Source organism: Phaenicophaeus curvirostris, chromosome 9 (genome assembly GCF_032191515.1).
Source record: "Phaenicophaeus curvirostris isolate KB17595 chromosome 9, BPBGC_Pcur_1.0, whole genome shotgun sequence".
Taxonomy (NCBI): domain Eukaryota; kingdom Metazoa; phylum Chordata; class Aves; order Cuculiformes; family Cuculidae; genus Phaenicophaeus; species Phaenicophaeus curvirostris.
The window spans coordinates 22,374,785-22,399,838 of NC_091400.1; the positions used below are offsets into that span (position 1 = coordinate 22,374,785).

Genomic DNA, 25,054 nt, shown 5'->3' on the forward strand with positions numbered 1-25,054 from the left:
GAAGAAACTCAACCAGGAGGCCTGAAGGATACGCCATAGAATTATACAAATTCATCTGAATCAGTTTGCAGTTGTAAAATGGTCACTCTGGCACAAAATATGCGGTGCCACCCTGAAAAATTAATTCTGAATAACTGAACTGCACATCAGTCAGAGCAGGTCTCAACAGCTCACACTTTAATTGGAGCTATTAAACACACATTTTTCACTACAGTATAAGCCGTGGTATAGAAGCATGAGTATTCATTTCAAAGTTAGAAACACTTTTGCTGCCATGAGCTCTGCAAGGTCACACAGTTTAGCAACCCCAAATATAGGTGACACACATTTGCCACCATGGACCAGACCTTAAGTTCGTATCCTCATCCTGAAATTCAGCTGCAGGTACCTGGTTTCTTCAGTAATTGCACTCATTAATCTTTGCACACAAACCTACTTGTTACTAACGTGAAGCGAGCAATTGCTAGCAATCTCAAAACATATCTTTGCAGCAGAATACCAGTTTCTCTCTCTTACCTGAAGATATTCTGACTCCCCTGAAATTATCATCTCAAAATGCTGTAAATAATAGTTATTGTAATCACAGAACTATAAAACTCATAAATATTGTCATAAGTCAGTTGAACAATTATATATTTGAACATCTAAATACTAAGCTCAAATGCTAAGCATTTGTGGAGGTGGAAAATTTGGCCAATGAAGGAATGAGGATGATTTTAATTGACTGGCATTATTGCTAACAAGATAAGATGAATCTGCAGCAAAACCAGATGCAAAAGGTATGGGAAAAGGGTCACATCTTATGAAGACTGAAGTCACCGTCTTTGAAAGCTCATCATCTCCTGTCTTCAAAGGAAGGGCACAGGGAAAATTATACAAGAAACATCATTCACATTTGCACTGAAAACCCTTTAGAAGAAAATAGAAGTGAAACGTTAACAAGAAACATATTTTTTTCAAGGTTGAAATGTTTAACGTTTTGACAGCCTTGTTTCCAGTTTTGGAGACCTCAATGTATTGTTAAATATCCAGTATTTACCTTGATTGGTGGCTAAAGTTAGGAGTAAAGGGCCGTCTCTGTTTTCTGTAGGAGGATCTTTAACAGGTCTTTAGGAGGTTCTTCAAGGACATGGGAAGGATCCAAAATCATGAGAAATGCCAAACTGGACACTCAGGACGTAGGGTGTGAGGTAGATGGGCTTATTTTGTGCTATGAGTTTGGCAGGGGTGATGGGGATTAGGTCCCTCTGCTCTGCTCTCATGAGACCTCACCTGGAACCTTGTGTTCAGTTTTGGAGTCTGCAGCACAGGTAAGACGTGGGTCTGTTGGAGTGAGTCCTGAGGAGGCCACAAAGACAATCCAAGGGCTGAAGCACCTCTGGGCAGGCTGAGAGAGTTGGGGTTGTTCAGTCTGGAGAAGAGAAGGCTCTGGGGAGACCTTTGAGCAGCTTATGGTACTGAAAGGGGCTCCAGGAAAGCTGGGGAGGGGCTCTTGATCAGGGAGTGCAGGGATAGGACAAGGGGGAATGGTTTTAAGCTGAAAGAGGGGAGATTGAGATGAGATTTTAGGAAGAAATTTTCTGTTGTGAGGGTGGTGAGGCCCTGGTGCAGGGTGCCCAGAGAAGCGGTGGCTGCTCCATCCCTGGAGGTGTTCAAGGCCAGGTTGGATGAGGCTTTAAGCAACCTGACCCAGTGGAAGGTGTCCCTGCCCATGGCAGGGAGTTGGAACTGGGTGGGCTTTAAGGTCCCTTCTGACCGAAACCATTCCATGATTCTATAACCATATTCTTTATTTAAACACCTGGACAAAGTTACTAGTTTCATAACAATGGCCAAATCCAGCTCCAGCCGGCAGTACTATAAAATAAATGGTGTGTCAGGAAGCTCTTTAACTGGGCTAAAGGAATCTTCTTAGCGTTTAACCAAGACTTCAATACTCCTTCCTTGTGAACAGAGGATACACAAGGTATGGCTGTTACTGACCTGCCAGAACCTGTCTATTCCCATTTTCTGATGGCACCATGGTGTTTTCTTCCAAGAAAAGCAGATCAGGTGCAAGTCCTGCATTATGACTGAAGGCCACTACTGCATTATGACTGAAGGCCACTACTGGGTATAGAAATTACAACAAGGCTGACCATCTGCTTATCCAGTTCATGCTGAAGTTGACTTTTTGGCATCTAAGAATTAACACAACTGATGAAGCAGAAAAGTTAATACACAATAATCACCTGGTGTAAGATTTCAGATTACTCAATGAACAGAAAAGGCTGGTTGGTCTGAATTGCAAAAACTGAGGCACAGAACTCTACAAAGTGCCTTTAAGCTAATGACTTACAGGTTTGCCTGTTCAATTTTTCGTGGTTTCCAGTGACAATCTCTCAAAAATAACAGTGAGAGACTGTTCTCCCGTTAAAGCTTCTACATTTCCACTTGAAATCCTTAACACTGCTGGGCCAGAGTGCTAAAGAGATGTTAACACAAAGCAACACCTCACTCCTTGTGCCCTGAAGGTTTCAAATGTCTTCGGTATTTATGCGTGCAAGTCTGGGCAAAAGCACAACTCCGAAACTTGTCTCTGTCAAGGTGGACACTTGAACCTGTATGCACCAGTAAAACATTCCATGAGGACTCAACTCAACAGAGTCATGGAGAACATAAGCTTTAAGCACCTTCTACACACAAGTCAAGTTATAGAAATTGACCTTTATTTAGCAATCAGTTTCTTTAACTTTTTTTTTTCTTTTGATACAAAGTGACATTTTCATTTTAGTACAGAAAATCCATGTCAGAACAGTACCTGTCTGTTTCAGTTGTACCACTGGGATCTACTCTGACCTCATAATTAAAAAAAAACAAACAAAGAAAAAAATGAGATAACAAAACAACTGCAGTCCCTCACCACGCAAAGTACTTTGACTAGTAATTTATCCAGACCACTTCCTACTTTTTAATTTATAAATATATACAGTATTATAATAGTATGATATAATACTATGTCAAATACTATATATATATATCTTGTATGTATTACAGTCCAAAATGCTCTCCCTATATGGTATGTAACTGTATAGAGTATTTTGAACTGTAAAATAGCATCTGTAAAACAATTTAAATTCAGGACCAGATCTTTCTTTGAAGAACTGTGCAAGAAGAATCCCTTTTTTCATTAAAAAAGCTGCAAAAAGAAGCAAAACTACAGCCTGCAATGTAAAACTAGAAACCCTATGTAATGAAATGTTAGGAACAGTGACCAAGAAGCAGTTCCAACTCAATATTTTGAAAACAATTACAACACAGTACCCAAGAAACATGGCACAAGAGACAGGTACAAAACCTGTGTTGGAACACAGTCAGAAGTGCAAAAAACAAGAAGGGAACCAATAGAGTGGAGTTTGGTATAACAGGTAAATAAGTATTGCAACCAAAACTAAAAGATCACTTATCTTTTGACAGTGAAAACACTAACCAATTTAGTACCTTTCTAAAGGCTTTTAATCAAAGCCCTAAAACTGTGGCTGCTCTTAAATAAAAACAAACTATATGAATGCTACACACTGAAATACAAAGCTTAAGAATTACCCTGCAAAACTGCACCGACATCAGCTTTCCATATATACAGTACCTAAAAAGTGACAGGACACAGTATGCTAGGCCCAGCTTATGACTCTTCCCCACCAGGACTTAATCCAGGCCTAACAACCCAAAAGTATTATTTCTCGACACACATTAAGCTTGGATTGTTCAGATATATTATGACATTTAAATATTAGATTCATGCATAAAACAAGAAACGGTATCTTTGACAGACAAGTGTTGACAGGATGCAAACAGTGGTCTGCCCCGTAGAAGAGTGTACTTCCTTCTGATCTTACTCCCAAGACGTACCGATCAATCCCACGTTATTATCTGGCTGTCAAGTCAACAATGTGCTTCAAAATGGTCAAAAAATGAGTCACATTGCGTGTAAAACCATTCACTCATATTCAGAAATCTCACTCCATTTTGGAAAGTTACCTCGTTAAGTGAAAGAACAGTTAAAAAAACAAAACAAAACAAAACCAAGACATTCAAGTAAACAGCAACAAACAAATACTTTGAAAAGGTTTTTGTAAACTTGTAATTCTAGAAGGTTTTGCAGCATTGTTAAATTCATTACTCAGGGACAAGTCCACACAGGTCATGATCCCTCATGACAACTTGTCCTGTGTACACATATGACAAAAGAGACAAGCTTGCTGAAGTGATCTACCCCTTCCCACATGGCTTGTCGGGTCTGTGTGTGTTCAGTGTTATGATTCCTCTTCAGGAAACAGAAATCACTTACGGATATCTTTATAAAGACAGAAATGGACAGAGTCCATTGGATAGAAAGTTAGTTGGTTACATCCGCAAAGTCATTTCACAGTGGAATAAACCTACAGCGGGCCGGCTGGGATCCACAGGACTTTGTTTTGTTCTTGATCGACAGTTGTCATAATCTGAGTGCAAATGCTTGAAAGGGCTCCTCCCTGGACGATGCCTGGAGAAAAAGAACGCCCCTCCACAAATGAGATTGGAATGAACAGTCTGGACTACTTACAATGAGTAGTCTTCTGCAAAATGTTTATCAACAGATCAGAGTTAATCTACCCAATGCAATATCTGCCAGCTGCATGACTATTAAAATAAGAAAAAGCACAAACAGAGCAAAGAGATCAAGCATTCAATACAGTTTCTTCTGCTGGCTCCTAAAACAGCTCAGGGAAGTCACAGAACTGATGGCTATCATCAACTAAGACAACTGTTCTGTTAAGGCCTCCACATACTATTTTCAGAGGCAACTGGTGGCAAAGTTTAAGTCTAAAGATGGTCAGAATCTGCTACAAAAAAAGCCTTCTCTGCTCAGCATGGTGTGCTCAGAATTTTATATTTATGAGGCAAAATATGTAGAGACTATAGCTGTAGCAACTCGACACTATTTACAAGTATTAGAGGCAAATTATGGGCAGCTCACAGATAGTTTTAGTTAAATAAAACAGCAATGGTTGCTACTCCAGTTCTTATTGTCAGCTACACTGAAGGAACAAGAGGCCCACAGCAAGCAACTCCCTGAAAAATCAATTCAAAATATAGATGAATTCATAGAAACATAGAATCACCAGGTTGGAGAGACCCACCGAATCATCGAGTCCAACCATGCCTATCAAACACTAAACCATAAATTCCTTACATTCCTCTCTTGCTAAACGTAATAGGCATAACAAGTAAAACGCCAACACTGACACAGGAAAGGAGAATGCGTTGGCTTTAAGACTTAAAAAGTCAGAAACTTAATGACTTGACAAATAGGTCAGCACAGCCTCTGGCTTCAGCTACCACGGATGTTGGAAAAATATAGGAACCTAGAAAGCTTAAGGTATAATTTCCATTTCTGAAAAGAGAGAATTTGATCTCAGGTAAAATATTACCAGACTCTGCAGTCTTTACCAGAGTTCCTGAGGTCAGGTGAGTTCGAAGACAGAACACAGTAACTGCCAAGCTCTACGAAAGGTAACAAATGGTGGTAAGGAAGGGATTCAGATCACACACCATCCCTCACAGCTTGCAAACAAAGCCAACTTGAAAGAGTCATCAGTAAAAATGTACGTCATGAAGTAGTAGCAGAGCTGAGGTCCGAGAGAGTGTGTCATACAGGTTCCTGAGGAAGCTGATGTGTTCAACATGCCTATCTACAGACACAACACTGTAATTTCAACAAGCTGAAATATCAGTGCTGATTGAACACCAGTCCTCTCTGGTTACCAGCATCTGGAAATGGTGATGACAGCTGGAGTCCACTGAACTTGGCACTGACAGAGGGAGGCCCTTCCCACAGAGATGTGAGAAGAGACACATACGGCTCTCTTGAACTAAGTACTACTGTCACTATCACGGTGACATTAAAATGCAACAACTTCGTAAGGACCAGAAGATAACATGGTGATGCAATCTGGCCATGCACACATCAAGTTCTATGCAGATTGAGTATGTATCACGTTAATGAACATTCATACAACTACTGAGGTGACTGAGACTAGTCGGGTAACTGAGTTTGCTGGGAACATGCAGCTTGTCTCAGGATGCACTGAGATAGCTGTATACTAAACACAACCCCTGCACTTGGGGATTTCTGTAAGAACTCCATTGTTTAGGAAATGAAAAGGTGGGGTTTGGCTGGTTAGGTGCTGTTTTTTGCTTTGTTGGGTTTCTGGGTTGTTTTTTTTTCCTTTTTAAGTTTTGTTGTCATTCATATCAGGATGGCTTGAATTTTATCTCTGCTCTTCTGGATGTGTATGGAACCACACAAAAATATTTGGAAATATTTTCCCAAATAAGCAGGGACAGTCTTCAAACACTGCTTTCTCTGGTGAAATACAGTATTAACTACAAGATTAATAACATAAGTATATAATATAAGCATATTCATATTTTATGCTGCTAAAAAGGACTCTGAGGTTGAATTTAATTATTCCAGATTACAATGTTCAAGAAACATCTGATTTTTTTTTCTTTTTTTCCTTTCTTGAAAGATTCAAATACGTTTCACAATTCATTCATTAATTACACTCTAGGGTCTTTTTAGGTTTTATCTTGTTTAATTTTTACAGTTGCGCAGCAACTTGTATTCCTTATGTGGTATAAAGCTGACACCACTGTCAAATTATCTCCACCATACTTGCAATGCCTCTGGCATGTAATAAAGCATAAGGACAGGCTAAGAAAGTCGGGGTTGTTTAGCCTGGAGAAGCGAAGGCTCTGCGGAGAACTTAAGAGTAGCTTCTAGTATTGAAAGAGGCTCCTAGAAAGCTGAGGAGGGACTTTGTACAATGGCGTGGAGTGACAGAATGAGGGGGAATGGCTTTAAATTGGAAGAGGGAATATTTAGATTAGACATTAGGAAGAAATTCTTCGTGGTGAGGGTGGTGAGGCACTGGCACAGGTTGCCCAGAGAAGTCATAGCTGCCCCATCCCTGGAGGTGTTGAAGTCCGGGTTAGATGGGGCTTTGAGCAACCTGATCCAGCGGCAGGCGGTTGGAACTGGATGGGCTTCAAGGTTTCTTTTCCAACCCAAATCATTCTATGATTCTCAGAATCTCTTTAGGTCATAAGACTCACAACATGCTAAAAATAAAAACATGTAAAAGCAAGAGATAGTACTTCTACCTTGAGGTTTCCTCTCCCAGTAAAACAGCTGAGTGTGAGTTAGCCAAAAGGAAAGGCTCTTTGAAGCAACCCAGGATCTTTTCAATCACAGTATAAATGCATCAAATTGCCTCTGTGTTCCCAGTGAAACACTGATTGAGTACTAACCTGTGAAGTACTTGCTATACTCTTGTTCTATTTTTTGAGCTGTCTCAAACTGTTCTTTGGAATGTTTTTGTGTAACTTTGTCCCGCAGGAAGATTGGGTCTTTTTGCTCTCTGAAAAAAAAAATAAAGAAGAAAAGGAAAACCTTGTATAAGAGTAATTTTATATTTAATGGACTTGAAATGATTACCTGCAGTTGGGTGAACATGAAAGGCTAATTTGCAAGCAAAATCCTGTGCCTAGAGTGCCATCTGCTGTGTTTCAGCACTATAAGCACAGCCACCAGGATCCTTTCAACGCTAACAAATTTATTTGCTAGCAAACCAAGACTGTATTCCTTCAAAGTCTTAACAGACTGGGAGGGGGTGTAATAGAGAAAGAACATACTTTTTCCAGTTCATTAATTAGATCATCACCTCATATACAGTCCAGCACTCCCTACCCAAACCTGGGCTCAAGTACCGCTCTGCTAAAGGGCTTGAAGTATCAAGTGTTGTGCAAACAGAACATTTCTACGTCATCTTGTCTACAATATATTTTTGAGGTGACTGGCTGGTTTTCTATCATACAAGCTGTTGGTAATTAGGAAAAAATATAAAGAAATACAAGTATTTAAAAAATACTGTACAAGGCTTGCAACACTCTTCCAAATCTGACCTGACCTGGGGTCCCCAGTAGGGGATTCTGTTTAAGAGAAAGCAGAATTTACAATCAAGCAGTAAGGTCATACAGATACTGGAACAATATAAGTATAGGTGCTTTACAGCAGTGAGAAAAGCAGCACAGTTTGATTTTATGAATAATAATAATGAAAAAAAAAAAATCACTCCTAACCTACCCTCTCATTGCTGTGAGGCATTTCAAAGAAATCCAACAGAACCTGTGCTGTATCAAAAAGGCTGTTTGGAAAACCTCTGGTGCTTAGAACAGGCAGAGACAATGTGGCACTGCATCTTATTGTGATGACTACTAGAAATCCTTGCTTGTCTAGTTCAATCACTTGCTGATACTTTTCAAAAAACAGAAACAGTTTTAATGGTCACCATTCCATTTCCAAAGGGGCTCAAGACATGACAGTTCCATGTATCACTCAAATGCATGATCCTACAGTGGGAATGAGATACACCACAAAGCTTTATGTCTGTCTTCTACTTGGCAGTGGTGATAACTGATGTTCTTCATTACATAGATAGTTATGAAATTTACCTAAAGATCAAGAATTTAAGATGTCTTCAACTTTCAAATCAAAGATAGCACAAGTATAATGTCTCTCAACAGAACTGTTTCTTAATACTTATGTTGAGAGATCGTTACTTATTGCCAAATTAAATCAACCAAAATGTGTAAAGGCTTCCTCAAACACCAGGGAAGAGACAGGTGTTTCTAATTCCTGTGTTCTTGGCTATATTTGAGCAGGAAACTCCCAGTTGCTGAAAGAGCACTGCTCAGGTAGACCACAGTATAAACACTCCATGGCAAATGGGGACTTCTCTCGCCATTTTCACTGGAGAATGGAGGCAGGAAAGCTGAGGTGATGAATCAAGTAGCTCTGCGTCCACACACTTAGCTCCACCGGGAAGACAAAGAACAGTTTTTTGTCATGGTCACCACTTAATGCTTAATCGATCTCACCCATATCTGTCTCATGGTTTACTATAAAGTTGAGCAGAAGAGGTCCAAGTGCCTCCTGGAGCACATGCAGTTTAATCTACATTGTTCTATTTCTTTCAAAGATTCATTGTCATGCAATCAAAATGAATTAAAGACCATTTCCCTCGGTGATTTTTATGAGGATTAATTTCCACATTTTAAAAATATTTAAGATGACGAGGATGAAAGAAACAGAAAAGGCAACAAGCTTATTTTAAGCCAAAATAAACATCCCTGAACTATACCTCTCACAGACTTACTTGATTTGTTTAGCATTTTTGTAGCGAATAAAAATTACAATAGGGTAGATATGAACACTGTGGAGCCGTTCGATGGCATGAGGAGCGATGTCAAGCAGACAATGACAATCCTAAGATCAAATGTAAATGCAAAACACTCATTCAGTTAAAAAGCACAAGCACACGTGCAAATCCCCCATTTCTTCCCCTACTTAAATCATAGCAACCCAAGAGAACTTTGCTGCACATTGAGCATTTTGAGGCTACTGAGCAATTTGTATCCAAAGGATTTATAACAAAAGACAGAAGATGGAAAACTACAAGAAATTCCATTCATAGTACCAAAAGCATGCACTGATGGAAATAAAAGTATTGGAATAACTAATGGAATGAAAACTCAGATTGAAATATCTCAAGTTGGAGGGGACCCATAAGGATCATTGATACCAATTCCCTGCTCCCTGCAGGCGTACCTAAAAGTAAACCATATATGCAATACAGTTTCTCCAAACTTAAATATTAATGTTTATTTTCTCTTTCTGAAGGCAAAAGCAAACACTAACATTACAGTAAGAAGACTTTCAGTGTGGCTTGACAGTAAACTATAACAATGTAAAGATTTTTATCACCATCTGTCTCCAGGATCAAAATGACGCTAATGTTCTATCTGACTCCATTAAATAGAACAGTTAAAACCCCTAATCCTCATTTGGCAGTAAGGGATGGAATCTATAGAATCTAAGAAAACAATATTCTATAAATAAGTATGGATGTTCCTAGTATCTATAGGTGAGCTTAACTTGAACAGTCACATGACAAAGTGAGCTAACTTATTTTACTCAGTGGCCTGGAAAACAATTCCCTCAATGCTTTAAAGGAGGGATATGCTAACATAATTTCCAACCCCCGAACACAGAACCCCAGCATTAAAAGTGACTCACCTTTTCCGTTATCTCTTTAATTGAAGCTACAGTTGTCACATCAAAATGCCCACTCCTCCGTTTGTAATCGATGAACAGGCAATCCTTCACACCCCGTTCAATAGCTTGTTGGGAAGCTTTCATAACCTCTGTTTCACAGCACCAGAAGAGAATAGTTTTCATTACTATTCCTTAGGCACAGAAGAAGGCTAACAAAACAATGTCTGCAAATTCAGATTCTTGGGTTTTCTTCAATGTTTGTGCTACCATTTAGTTCACTTATGTAGATTTACTATCAGGTATTCTATGCAAGAAGAAATGGGCTGTATTTGCATACTTACCAAGAGGACATCTGCAGAATTTTCCAGGGGATTCTTTGACCAACATGTCTTTCACAGCATCGAGTAAAGGTCCCAGAATAAGGACAGGCCTAGGAGAGGTACAGTCCACTTTCTGCACACGCTGATATGCCAGACTTGCAGAATCTACACACACAGAAGATTTACTTACATAAGCATAGTCCTAGCATTGCTTAAGATAAGCAGAAGCACCCTAGCAGTAATCACAAAAACAGCTCACATGCAAGAGAAAAGGGCCTTGACAAATACAACAATTGCTCACTAACCATTACTGCAATTTTCTCCACTTGATAGCTTACAATAAATGGTTTTCTAATCAAACCTGTTGCTTCTCACCTTCCCCTCCACTCAAATTTTAAACCAAATCATTCCTATATTTTCATTCTATTCAAATGCAAACAAGACACAATATTTGGTGTCCCTGTTTAGGTTTGCTGAGCTCTTCCAAGTCAGTAAGCATTGCAACCAATGTGATTGTTTGTAGAGAAGTAAAGAAATTCAACTGAAGAGCTTTGAGTGGAGGCCAGGATTTCTGTCTAGGCTAAGCAACCTTGACAGAAATTAAAATAGATCAAAGGCAGATCAAAAATGTGCATCAAAAAGCCATCTTGCTCTGCAAATGAAACGTTAATGTCAAAAGACTCATTTTAAACACTCTGGTTTGTTCTTTAATAATAAAAAGAAGTTATTTAAAGTAATGTAAGTTATGGGACATCTCACCATTTGTATTCAGACCAAGCAGAAAGCAACATTATTTGTTGTGCCCTGCTGCAGCCATCTAAAAATGAAGGAGAAGGAAAGGCAACCCTGTCCCAAGTATAACAAAGGTACTTGCCATCCAAGAAAGGAATGGAGTCTGTACTAATTGTATCAAGAGCCAGCAAATCCTTTCCATCCTTGGAACCACTCCGCTTGTGTTTGTGCTTTCTTCTGAAGAACGACCTCCGTGCTGCTGCTGACAGTGTCTTAGATGTGCTGTTTTCATCTTTAGCCTCTGACATGCTGTGCCTCCTGTAGAATTCCTGATCCATCCTATAATGAAACAGACCAACTGGTTGGTATTTAAACCTCTCTTTTCAAGTTCTTCTGACAAATAATATCACCACTGCTTCTGGGACACACTGGAAATGCTCCTCTCAAGCCTTAGCCTGAGTATATTCATCATGGAAATTTAATCAGAAATGAACGCTAACATGAACTGACATGAGCCATGCATGGAAGTACAATATATACATACTGAGAGGCTTGTTACTGGAATCAGAGAATGGAATCCCACTGGACCAGGTTGCTCAAAGCCTCATCCAACCTGGCTTTAAACACCTCCAGGAATGGGGCTTCCATAACTTCTGTGGGCCTCATATTTAATTCAATGTAATTAAAATAGGCTGCTCCTCAAATCATATGTGTAAGAACTAGTATCTCCCAGAAAGAACAGAAGCAATCAAATCTTTTATATCACATCTCACTAGTCAGACTGTCAAAGACTTTAAGACAAATACTATAACTGAGGTCGCTCACATGTATTTACTTGGAATTTGTCCTCTTTCCAGCTTCTGAGCGTTCTCGTCCAGCTGCCAAGCCATCCAGCAACCGAAGTTTCCCTGTGGCAGAGTGTCATCCACATACAAAATGTCATCCTTCTTAAAGCTTAAGTCCTGTTCCACTTCTGCCAGACGGTCATAAAGCGCTCTGGGAAGGAAGAGGTAAATATGCTCTGCAACGGGTCTCCATCAACTCAAGGAAAGAATACGCATACATACTCTGAAATGAAGCTAGCACATTAGTGGAGCAAAACACATTTCAAGAAGCACAGAAGTTTACAGTGAAACATGTAGACTTGCTATGTTATAGACTACGCAGTCCCTGTCAGAGACCAGCAGGAATAAGTTAGCAAACTCTAGATATAAAGATGTGGTACAACTGATGCACTGTCTCATGATGATCACACTATTATCCTAACAGCTTTATGCTGTCCTTTACCAGTCATGTTCAAGTACCTGATATAGAATCCATCTCCGGGAAGCTCTTTTATCTTGTTAAACTCATCTATCCTGTACTGAGTCTTGATTTTGATGTTTTCTCCAGGCTTCAACATTTCAAGGTAAGCTTCCTCAGCTGTTTTATTTCTCATATCGATGGACCCATACTGCAAAACACAAACCAAAGAAACCCTTAGGTGTGAATGTATCTTAACAGGCAACAGAATTAGGGGAGCTCGAAAAACATACAAAGTGAGTTTGTTTTTCCCTACTGGTAGGCTCAAATCTTGCCACTTTAGTATAGTTTGCACCTTAGGATGTCTAAGAGGAGACTGAGATGTGCGGCTGGAAAACAAAATACCCAAGTGAACACAGCAGACATGCACCATGAGAGTCTGAACTTTAAACAGTTTTCAAAGTGTAAGCTGAGAATCATAATATTCACACTGGAAAGAACGTAACATTTTTAGGGCAAGCAAGTGGGCTGAGGGAAGTCAGAAACACAATTACAATGCAAAACCTCCATCTGGATTCTAGAGGCACAACGGGACACTCTCAGTGTATGGTCTCATTAGTCAGTCATTTTTGAAATACTCAAACACATCCATGCTTATCCCTTAACAATCCTGCCAAGTAGATAAATATTCTCGTTTCAGATATAGAGAGCAGAGTCAAAGACATATTCACGTTTTTCCCTAAACTCTCATTTGAATTTCATAGCAATGGGATCAATATTCTTCTCTGGTTGGAATCTTCTATATCTTCCATGTCCTTGCCTTTCTCCTACATACAGCATTTAGATTCAGGGCTTTCTGTTTAGATGAAGGGAGCAGGTGCTTGTAATTCCAAGTGGACATACATGAAGTGATAGGACGAGCGAAAATGGCTTTAGATTGCAAGAGGGAAGATTTAGATTGGACGTTAGGAAGAAATTCTTCACAACAAGGGTGATGAGGCACTGACCTACGTTGCCCAGAGAAGTCATGTCTGCCCCAGCCCTGGTGGTGTTCCAGGCCAGGTGTTCCAGGTTGGATGGGGCACTGAGCAACCTGATCCAGTGGGAGGTGACACTACCCAAGGCAGGGGGGTTGGAACTGGATGAACTTTAAGGTTCCTTCCACCCCAAACCATGCTATGATTCATGTGCCACAGATACAATGAAGATTGTGTGTTCTCGCTGTTCTTACCTGAGTATTGTAGATGGAACTTCTCATTGCGAGACAGCACAATTTTTTGTACAACTCCCCCTCAACAGAGATTATGTCATTATGCTGCATGCTTTTTGGAACAGCTTACCTCAAGTATCATGTCACCCAATACCAGTCCATCAGGTCCTTTTGCTGGGCTATCATCATCTACATCTGAGACGAATATTCCATACAGGTTTCCACCACATATCTGGATCCCAAGATCCACTTGGGATTTTTTAATAACAACAGTTCTAGGTTCAGGAGTCCTTTTGTTTGTGTCCACAGGGCCCCTTTTGACAAGGAGAAATGACACATGCACTTATATTTATAAATTCCAGTAGCTATATGAAGAAGATATATTTACATAATTATTAGTCAAAATGGGTCACCTACAGATATAGGCTTATAAGACAAAAGCCACGTTCCTTGCAGACCTTGTTAACTAATCCAATGTTGTTGTAAACGTTCTTCAATCCTTGCAGACCCTGTCTTTCAAAATCAGTCTGCAAACAAGTACTTTCATCCCAGGGTCCACTGAATTCTTCTGCTGACTTATTTCAACCAGACACAGCATTCACAGAGGTTCATTTGGGTTTTTAATACCCTTCACATCCACCCTGACTGTTTTTTCTTTCCTAGGGCAAAGATTATACTCTCTACCTTAAGGAATTCCGTGGACTTGTGGTTGGCGTGGTCTGTTTGGATGGGGGTGTCATTGTTCCTTCATCCTGTTCGCTTACAGTATCAATTACGGAATGATTGTCAGGCGTTGCAGCTCCACTACCTTGAGGGGTGGAATGATTACTCACAGGTTCTAGGCGAGAACTAAGAGAAAGAAAAAGAGCAGAAGACAGGTGGTTAGTTTTTCACCAATACTGCAAACAAAGATTCTAATTTGGCTGTAAATCAAGCAGAAAGTACAGAGAAAAAGAAAACCCAGAAAAATATGTCAAATACCGTACGTTCACCGTAACTGTAAGAGAAGTAAAGCTCAGTTTTGAAGTAAGATCAAAATGGGATGGACAGTTTCACCAGGTCATGTGCCTCTTTGAGTTTGTTTTTTTTTGTAGACTTCAAAAATAAAAAAGAAATAAAACTGATTAGAAGCACTAGATTCTCATCTAAGAAGAAAACATCTTTGGGTTTAGTTTCATGGACGTGAGGATTATGCCCAAATAAGAAAGAAAATATAGCATGATCATCAATCATTTTTCTTTTTGACAAGTGTGTATTCACACATTACTTTTCTAAGCAATCACAGTTCTTATCAGCACTAATAAGAACCGCAAAAAACACAATAACACTTCTTAACAGCCTAGAAAAGAGAAGGCGCTGGGGAGACCCTTAGAGCAGCCTTCCAGTACAAAAAGAGGCTCCAGGAAAGCTGGGGAGGGGCTCTTGATCAAGGACGGTAGGGATACCATGAGGCAGAATGGTTTTAAGCTGAAAGAGGGGAGATTTAGATTAGACTTTAGGAAGAAATGTTTTCCTGTGAGGACAGTGAGGCCTTGGCCCAGGCTGCCCAGAGACGCTGTGGCTGCCCCATCCTTGGAGGTGTTCCAGGCCAGGTTGGATGGGACTTTGAACGACCTGATCCAGTGGGAGGTGTCCCTGCCCGTGTCAGGGGGTTGGAATTGGATGGGCTTTGAGGTCCCTTCCAACCCAAACCATTCCACGATTCTACGATTCTGCAAAATGTGCTGATGCTTTCAAACACATTACATGAACAGAAGTTAGCCACTTGCTAAGTAACTGCATGGACCAGACCGTATACTTTTCCAAATCAAGCCAGTCTTACCTTGATCGTGAATGATTGCCAAGCTGGTACATGTGAGGGTTATACTGAGCCAGAATTGTGATGGTGTCACACTGCTGCCCAATGATCAGTCGAGCCTGCTGCTCTGTAGCATTTCTCAAATTTATTCCATTAAACTAAGGAAAAAATGCAGATACCAAGATGTCAAGTTTTCAGATGGAAACTAACAAAACAATTCTTTCAGTCTCCTTATTAGCTTAATGTCTAAATGCTAGTTCCACAGGAGTAAGTAGGAGGAGGGAAGTGCTGCTGTGCAATGATTCCTAGTGCTTCTTTCATGGACAGAATAACTAATTTTAAAATATTGGTAACTTAACCATAAGTTTAAAACCTTTTTTCTATTGAAAGACATACAAGTTCTGAGCTATGTTATGACTTGATATCACTGACTAAATGCAAGTTGGTTCAGAACTTCAAAAAGTTGTTGGGCTGATCGTTGGACTTGACAATCTTTTCCAACCTTAATCATTCTATGATTTTAGAACATCAATCTGAATAAATTCAGCATTTAAAGACAAATTCAGATCCACCGCAGCATCATCCACACACTGGGCAATAGAAGATGCTTCCACATGCACAAACAAACAGATCTAACACCTACAAAGCAGCTCTGTATTTTATAAAATGCTCCCCAAACAGTTTATTTAATACTGCAGGCAAAATCATGACTGTCAGTAATCTAAAGCCTGCTTAAGTATTTTTTAAATCACATATCTCAAGTAAGGATGTGGCACAGCAGTAACAGCATGAAACTTGGTACAAGCCAGCTGCTTGAATACTTACTCAACTTTACCAGGCAGAGTATTTTGTTGGGAATATAATTTTTTTAAGTACCAAAACTAGATAGTTTTAAAATGGAATCATATCTATATAAGATGCAATGCAGCTCCCCATCAGAAGATGTGATTTTTATGATAAAATCTGACATTTTATGAAAAAGCCACAACAATCACAATTACTGGACTATAGCAATAGACAGTAAGCATCCTTTGGTATTTCTCACAGCTTTCCCAAGCTATTCTTTTGGGGAAGGTCATTGTGGTTGTAGTCATATGAATTGACTCATTATGCCATAAGAATAGTAAGCAAACAATTACCTCTAGTAACTGATCCCCATACTCAAGGCCAGCTTGATGGGCAATGCTCCCACCTGTTACTTTAGAGACAAATATTCCACCATTTTCTCCGCTCACAATGGAGATTCCTAGTGGCTCAGACCCCTTCTGCACTTTAACATGCCGTGGCTCTTCCATGTAGGGCCTTTTAGAGGAGATAGTTAAAACTGATTTGGACAAAATTGTACTTGAACTGTCGCATCAAAGTCACATGCAATACTTTACAGCTGTCTGAATTGTAATAATAAAATAGGTTTAAACAGTTACTTTAAAATAAAATTACCATCAACTGTCTTAAATGCATTCCTTTAACACCATGCAATGTACAGTGGCAGCAGTAAACACAGACCAGGTACATGACTGCGCTAAAATGTTATGGTAGGTATAAATTATAAATAGGATGGCAGTGAAGTTGGCAGGAAAGCAGCTTCCAGATGCATATTATATAAAAGTAACTGAACAATTGTATATTTACAAACCATATTCCAGAAAGGTACATTACAAATATAAACACCAGGAATCTTTATAGGCAGTGAAAATAAAGATCATAAATGATACGGTGGTAACCAAAGCACAACAATGCACAAAGATCAGATTTCATATTTGTATGCAGGGAAACAGAAATTAGTAATGAAAATTAAGCCGTTGCAAACTCAGTCCATTAAGACAGCAGTTTGCATGGTAGCATTACAATTACCATGCAAATTCTCCTCAGGGCAATTATCCAAACACGTAAAACAGCACAAAGTGCGCAATGCTGCTCGAGAAGGACAACCTTATATCAGGCCAACCTCAAGCTCCTTAGAGAGGCGAACCTAGGCCTAGGAGCCACAGGGATTCTCAGAAAAGACCTATTACGGAACAGATATCTGAAAGATGTAGAAGAGTTGAGAAGAACTTAGGAACAGATACACAGCAGTAAGACATTCGAAAGTACAACATGAAAATGGCTTATACCAGAGAAACCCACGAGACATTGTGCTTTCCTCTCCCTAGGTTAGGATGTATCCACTGGTAAATAAGGGCTGGGTCCTTCATGGTGTGTAGAAACAAACAGCAGCCTTCTAAAAAATGCTGGTTTACATCACTCTAAAGTTAATGATGCCCACCCCACAAAAGGCATTATCCAGTCTCAACAGTGGAACTTGTTCTGAACAAACCAGCCTGGATACCAGGTGTGGTAGATTTTGTATCTTAATAGCATTATGTTACTTTTGACATGCATTACTTGGAATGTTTTCATTCCTGACACTTCATTATACCCTATAGGTATCCTCTACATTGGCACAATCGCTTAAGCTCTGTGCTCTTTGGAGACCAGACAAATTGACTAGACTTCACCCACGGCTACTACTGAGAGCCTGGAAGGAGGAAAGGTGTTCTGTGGGGCTGGAGGCAGAGGAAAGAAGACATAATTTTACAGCCTTTGAAGGTAACCCTTTGGTAGCCTTCTGCAGGAGAGGCATAATGGTTTGCCATTTATTTATTTGTATTCAATAAAACATATTTTTAATTAATATTTATTAATGCATAAAAGATAAAATCTGGCTGCTGGGATTAACGCAAATCCAGAACCCAATGATCTTATTAACACCAACAGCACTGCTGGAGGTGGTGCCTACAGAGTGTGGGTATTGATGCCATGAAAATAAGGTCAGCTTACTAACAAACTTAAACTGAAGCTTACATTTTCTCTATGTAGTGTATCTTAACTTCCAGCAAACTGCAATGTATTAACTTTTTGTTTTAACTCACTATAAGTATGTGAACTGTGATGTTATATCAAGCTATTAATAACACATAATTTATCAAGTTGTACTACCTCATTAAAAACTTAAAATTACATCTTTCTGATTTATTTATTGCATACTTCTGCTCTTCCATCTACTGCATACATTTTAAATTGGTTTTGTTTGTTTGTTTTGGAGTAGAATCAGAAGGACTCAAACACATACAGGATCAACTCTTAGAATTCTAGTAAATACAAACCTAAAGATAACTCCTAATGCGTGTAGAAGGGAATAACAACGTAAACCAGAATGGTAACATTAAAAAGATGTCTTACTTGATAAGCAGTGCTATTAAAATCAAGTGAAGCGCACTCTTCTATAACATTCAGACTGCCTGCCAGAATCACTGAACACTGATTAGAGAAAAACTTTAATTAAGCAGATATTTTAATTTTCATTTCAACTAAAATCAACAGAACAAACAGAAACATTGATTTTAATTTTTTTCTGTCTGTATTATTATCATTATCTGAGGAAAGGCCAAGCCAGTTACTTGCATTTGGTAGTAAACAAAAAGAATTATGAGACCAAACAACCATTTAAAATGCTGCTGAGGCATCTTGAAATACTTTCTTAGGATAGACTAAATTTAGGAACTTAATTTAAGAACTCGTTGGGTTTTTAAGCTTTTTGTTTTGCTTCAGAAAAAATCCACAAAAATAAACACCACAAAATTTAGAATTCTATTTTTTTTAGGTTTTCCTAAAAAAACCTAATTCCAACTATTCCAACTATTTCCAATTCCAACTATGGCTTATCCATATGCACACAAGAGCGAAGGGGCTGGAACCAGGCACTACTTGACTCATCTGATCCACATGAACAAAAATTGTTATTTGCCAGAGATCAGAACATGTATCTTGTGCTCAGAGATGCAGAGTTATAGGGCTGTCAACCCCGCAGTGTTTCCAACACTCTACATGGTTAGTCAAGGGAAAGAGAAAAGAAATTCTGACTTTGAATTTGCAAATGACAATTAGAGGCACATTGATATGAGGACACAAACTGAGTACAGGCAGTACAACAGTCACAGTGAGGTAAGAGAGAATGAAAATCCAAAGAGACCTCTTTACATTCCCTTCTGAAGTACCACTGTCCTTTGAACACAATATACATCCTACAGCTACTGCCATCAATGAGGTACTGATTCTTTAAACAAGACAGAAGTTTCATATAACTTTTTATTAATAACTTTTTATTATGACCAGAAAATTTAGAATACAGAATTTCCTTATGACTATCATTCGTATTTTTATAGTCAGTGCTTTTACATAAATCAAGCAACACAAAGTGGTCCTGAAGTCCACAGAAATGAAATGTATTCCAGCACATCATAGCTCATTTCCACTGCCAGAACAGTATTCGGCCTAGCATTCAGCCTAGCCAGATCATGATAAATGAAATCAGATGTCTGAGACCGATCCCATAAGGAATGCATCTGGACAATAGTCATCACGAGATATAGAAGGCTGAAAAACTAAAAGCTTAGGCCTTTATGAAAGATTTCATATCAGGTTCAAATTCTGCAAGCAGCTACACACACATTTAATGCTATTGCCTGGAGTGGTTTGGGTCCCACCAAAGGGGAGTAAAAAAAGGAGTAAAACTGCATCTGCATATACAGGTATGTTCTTCTGCAGTCATGCCGTATTTTATGGTGAGGTCCTAGCAAGGCCAGGTTGGATGGGGCTTTGAGCAACCTGATCCAGTGGGAGGTGTCCCTCAGCATGGCAGCAGGGTGGGGACTGGATGGGCTCTGAGGTCTCCTCCAACCCGAACCATTCTATAATACCATGATCTGGCTAAACTGAATCAAGGCACAGTGTCTAGAGCACATATTCTACAGCGCTAAGGCACCTGATATTTATCTATCAGATGTTACCAGGTCTTCATTGTACTCAGTTTTCCAGAGTACAGACCACGCCTATCATAAGCAAGCATCTGAGGTAGTTCAGCTGAAGGGGTGTGGTCCAATTCAGACCAATCTTATTTGTGTGGCCATTAATCTAACATGGAAGAAATACAACCCTTATGAAACTGCTTATTTTTCTACACTAAAGAATCTACTCTTCAGTTTTAAAGAAAACAAACCCACATAGACTCTGTACAGAAAATAATAAAATAGAGTAACAGGACCCAAAATGCAGCTCTTTGCCTACATATTTATCATTTAAATTAAATGTTCATATTCCTTCAGCCCCATATAAACAAATGTACAAAATCTCTTCAGCCACATTTGTACTAGAAGCAAATAATACAGGGACCTTACCTATCTTTTCTACGTTCTCCAACAGACACTGGGCTAATGGAAATCCTGGGCAGGTTAGAGAGGGAGTTCTGGGACTGGCTGCTGGCAAAGGAAGATGTTTCCAAGTTCAGAGGTGACTGTGGAGGAGTTATCAAACTGGGACTACTACATTCCGAGTGTGACAACGAGCCTATGGAAAACAACACCGGAGTTTTAGTATCCTGCATCTGTCATAGCTTGGATACCTACACAGACATAAAGATACCACACGTATCAGAGACAAAAAAAGAGGACTCGCTAGCACCTTATTAACCATGTAAGGAGCTTGGGGACACCAGGTAACTAATTTTAGACAGCGCAGACTTCCTGTGCTTAATGACTGTGTGCACACTCTGCCACTCTAACTGTGCACACAACTGTTGCCATTCCCAATGAGGAGAGCAGGCTCCAGACAAGCTACACCATGTACACGTCTGAAAGCACTTAGCAACACAAAATTAAAAAGAAATAATGAAAAACAGGAAAGTAGAAGTAAAATAAGAATTTTATATGTAGGTTTAGTTTCCAATAAAACATTTATGTACAGACCTTTCCTTTGGGTATGAGATACATTATGAAACACTTGAAAACACCAACAAAACACCAGCATGAATCATACACAGAGACAGGAAAGTTCTGCGATTTCAAACGAGCTTGATGCGACGTTGTTTGCATCTCCTTCCTGGCTGTACCTTCCCTGAGTAATTTACTGAACAAGAGCCCTGACAGGAACATTCCGGCTGCTTCCTCTGAAAAAGCTGCAGAAAATCCATCTCAAATTACTGATTGCAAATGAAAGCCTTTACTAGGAACTGTATTTGCCCAGTTAGGAAAAAGGCTGTACGCAACCCATTAAGGCTCCAGAGCATTAAAGCAATGATGGAAGCAAAGAGTGGACATTCACAGCCATCAAACTCCAAATTCTACAGTTCTCCAGCACTCTAACTGGTATTTGTACCATGGTTTGAAATATCCTTCACCAAGTGACTTTAAGTGAAGCACTAAAATGTTGTCACTGTATTTTACTATATAATTTACAATCAATAATATAAGAATATGCAAAAATAGATATTTAAAGAATTAACAAAATAATGCAGGTGATTTTACTGTTAAAACTTTCAAGACATCATTCTAGAAGAAAACAATGACTATAAAGCACACAGCAATGCTTATTCTTGCTTCTTTTCCCCTCTTTCTTAGTGACACATCTTAGAGTCAACTAACAGAAAAATTGACTTTCATTGGAAACTTTCTTTTTTTAACCTTATTGTGGGAAAAGGCAAATTTTGTAACCCTAATAAAAGTGTCAGAAATAGATTTTGGGGCAACTTGACAACTGCAAAGGCTTTTGACTGTCAATACTGAAAATAGTACAATTGAAACGACTTATGAAATAATTCACCTCTGTCAGAGCCCATGATGGACCTTGGATATCTTGGTGTTAAAGGGATCTTAATGCGTTCTGTTCTGTATTGCAAGTTACTCGAAGAACCTATTTTTACAACAAGAAAACATGACAATGACGAAAAGTCAAATCAACTACAGAGAAGAAAAAAATACGTCGATTCTGTTTCTTCAGTGAGAAATAAAATGGCTTCTGAATTCATGCAGAAGCCCTCCTGATTACTCTCACATACATTGTGCAGGTCATGTTTCTAGTATATTGCCTTGGTTACACAGTCAGTATGAACAGAGTACAATGCAGGTGTATGGTACATAAGCACAGTTCAGTCGCGTATGACAACTATTTTGAGTAAGTGTAAACTGTAAGTGTGAACTTTTAACTAAGTGTGAATTGTACAGAGCTACTTCCAGTGAACACTTTCAGTCATAAAACCACACAAAAAAAAAATGAAGCGAAGAACATAGGATGCCTTCTAGGTTTTGCTAGCTCTGACAATCCCATAACAATTCTAATTAAGGACTCTCCCATTTATTATCCCCGAATCCCACAGAAAATAAATCAGAAAAGCTCGTTACCAAGTCTTGCACTGGATGGCAACGAATTGGAGCCATGAGATGCTCTCATACGTGAATTTTCAGAGTAGTCACTGGAGTGTTTATGACTTAGGTCCAAACTCAGGCGACCCTGATGCTGGGAACTACATTAAAAAGAAAAAAAGAGAATACGGCAACAGTTACATCTGGGCAAAGCATCTCAGCAAGTAGCAAACTGGCCAGCAAAACATTGTGGGCTATCCTTGAGTAACTGAATGCTCCTCTCTTTTATGAAGTCAGAGGAAAGAGAGCCCAAAGTGCTGTAAAAAAGGGGAAAGGCTTTACTTGTGTCAGCAAGGACAAGAAAACATTAGGAATTACGTCATTAAAAAAAAAAAAGCATTTCTTTGCCAACATCAGCCCACAGAGCAGAGGGAAACTTAATCCATCAGTGAGCGCAAGACATGACAGCAACCAGCACATTGCTTCCATGCAGTAATGGTTTTGAGAATCCTAGGTAAAAAATAACACGAGCAGTGTGTTTATACAACATGTGTATATAACAACTACCAGAAGCAATTTCATTCAAACGAAACTGAAAATTTCAGGAGTTATAAATTTCCAAACACCTGGGATGCAAATGCTGATGGCATATTTGGCTGGCGACTGATGGGCAGTTGCTGGTGTGAACGCGATGGCTCCAGGCGGTGTATATGGGATTTCTCATGACAGCAGTTACTGCAGGGCACGGTGCTAAGCTTCGTGGTACAGTACCTGTGTAAGATGGTAAAAACACCTTCTTACCCATACTGTTAGGATATAAACTACAGATTTTAAATATGCACAAATACTTACGTATTATAACATTTGCATGTATATATGTACCTATAAATAAAACTTATTAACATACAGACCAATACATTAAGCATCGTGTGAAACCAGTAATTTCAAACAAGATGGACCTAAGCGCATATTTAAAATCCAGATAATAATTTTGTAATGAGTCAGTAATAAAGTGGATTAATTACCAAAACATTAAGTCGTTCACAGTGTATCATGTTAACGTGCACCAGTAACTAGAAGATTTTCTCTGTTTTCAAGTGTCAAACTTTCATACAGCAATAAAAAAAACTGTCTTTCTTTCTGAAGAGTCATCTGACATGAAGGCAAGTTTCTATATGGTTCCTGAACTGACTGCAGCTAAAATGATTGTTCCTTTTCTGTTGCCTCAAAGATCTCCACTCCTAGTGTACCCTATGACTTCAAATTATAGCATAGCTACTTTCGAGCACTTCAATGACAGCACATTGTAGTATGTTGTTGTGAGCATGTACACTGTTTCAGTAATGATTCTTAAACAGGTTTCACTTCTTCACAGCCCAAAAGCTGAGCTGGCCGTGTTCGAATCACAACAAACCATGGAAATTATGAGCCATGTTTGTTCTACTCTTATCATGACTAATCCCCAATTTGTTCACTACGGACAAACTCCTTGGGGCATTCCTAGAAGGTACCGACAAGCTCTGACACTCACCTGCTGACATGCCACCAGCATATAAGGCGGCAGGCACAAAACCATCGCTGTGCCTCGCAGACCGTTTTGGTGAATATGGGGCCCATTCCTGTAACTCTGGAGACAGATGCTCCTCGCTGGCTGGCACATACTTCTGTGCCTACAAGAAACATCAAAATTTGATTATAGGAAGTTGGAGATTCAGAAGAAAAAAACAAAACAGCCAAACTTTGTAGGCAGTAAGCAACTTCAAACTTTCAAGTTATCTCTTCTAAAATGCACTCGCCATAGCTTTATCTTTCAATTACGCACTTCACTTCTACCCTTTCTTCCTCACTCACAGAAGTTGTAGCTGCCCTTTCCCTGGAGGCATTTGAGGCCAGGCTGTATGAGGCTTTGAGCAGCCTCCCCTAGTGGGAGGTGTCCCTGCCGATGGCAGGGGATTGGAACTGGATGGTCTTTAAGGTCCCTTTCAAACCAAACCATTTTATGATTCCACGATTCTATTACTTTGTAATTGTTTTCGGCCGGTGTTTGCAACTTAACTGATGTTATTTTCCTTCACAACACAACAACCAACACTTAGTTACATTTCTCCTTTAAAATACTGCTTGTACCAAACATTCCAAATGTTATTTCAGCCATTATCGTAAGTGTTTCCTAAAGAAGATGTGGATAATAAACCAGAAAGTGTTTTCCTCTAAGCCTGTATTTTGAGATACACATGAAGCCACCTCCTTTCAACAGAATAATTCAGGTTTTAGAACCATCACAAGTTCTGTTCTGTACATAACAAGCAGACACCGACGAGTTAAGAAACCTGAGAATAGCTCAGATGCTGACAGTGATGCTAAAAAGCTTCAAAGTTCAGGGCTCAGCACACAGTTTACACATCTGAAATACACAACACAAAATATGAGACTGAAATA

The 25,054-nt window shown here is 39.3% G+C and overlaps 1 protein-coding gene across 3 annotated transcripts in view; it reads right to left on the reverse strand.

The window, feature by feature from the left end:
* Positions 1 to 2,698: 2,698 nt before the first annotated feature.
* Positions 2,699 to 25,054, reverse strand: part of DLG5 (discs large MAGUK scaffold protein 5) — a 92,729-nt gene continuing 70,373 nt past the window's right edge. For 2 of the 3 annotated variants that reach the window (XM_069864211.1, XM_069864213.1), the window contains exons 17-34: positions 24,147 to 24,285; positions 23,242 to 23,386; positions 22,655 to 22,776; positions 22,077 to 22,166; positions 20,657 to 20,825; positions 17,389 to 17,466; positions 16,580 to 16,742; positions 15,465 to 15,598; positions 14,327 to 14,491; positions 13,773 to 13,956; positions 12,495 to 12,643; positions 12,016 to 12,186; positions 11,333 to 11,529; positions 10,480 to 10,623; positions 10,160 to 10,287; positions 9,240 to 9,349; positions 7,333 to 7,442; positions 2,699 to 4,522 (exon numbers count right to left, since the gene is read on the reverse strand). In XM_069864211.1, coding sequence (XP_069720312.1) covers positions 4,419 to 4,522; positions 7,333 to 7,442; positions 9,240 to 9,349; positions 10,160 to 10,287; positions 10,480 to 10,623; positions 11,333 to 11,529; positions 12,016 to 12,186; positions 12,495 to 12,643; positions 13,773 to 13,956; positions 14,327 to 14,491; positions 15,465 to 15,598; positions 16,580 to 16,742; positions 17,389 to 17,466; positions 20,657 to 20,825; positions 22,077 to 22,166; positions 22,655 to 22,776; positions 23,242 to 23,386; positions 24,147 to 24,285 — 2,502 coding nt within the window. In that variant the 3' untranslated portion in view covers positions 2,699 to 4,418. The remainder of the gene's footprint in view (positions 4,523 to 7,332; positions 7,443 to 9,239; positions 9,350 to 10,159; positions 10,288 to 10,479; positions 10,624 to 11,332; positions 11,530 to 12,015; positions 12,187 to 12,494; positions 12,644 to 13,772; positions 13,957 to 14,326; positions 14,492 to 15,464; positions 15,599 to 16,579; positions 16,743 to 17,388; positions 17,467 to 20,656; positions 20,826 to 22,076; positions 22,167 to 22,654; positions 22,777 to 23,241; positions 23,387 to 24,146; positions 24,286 to 25,054) is intronic. The other variant, XM_069864212.1, reaches the window with a different exon arrangement.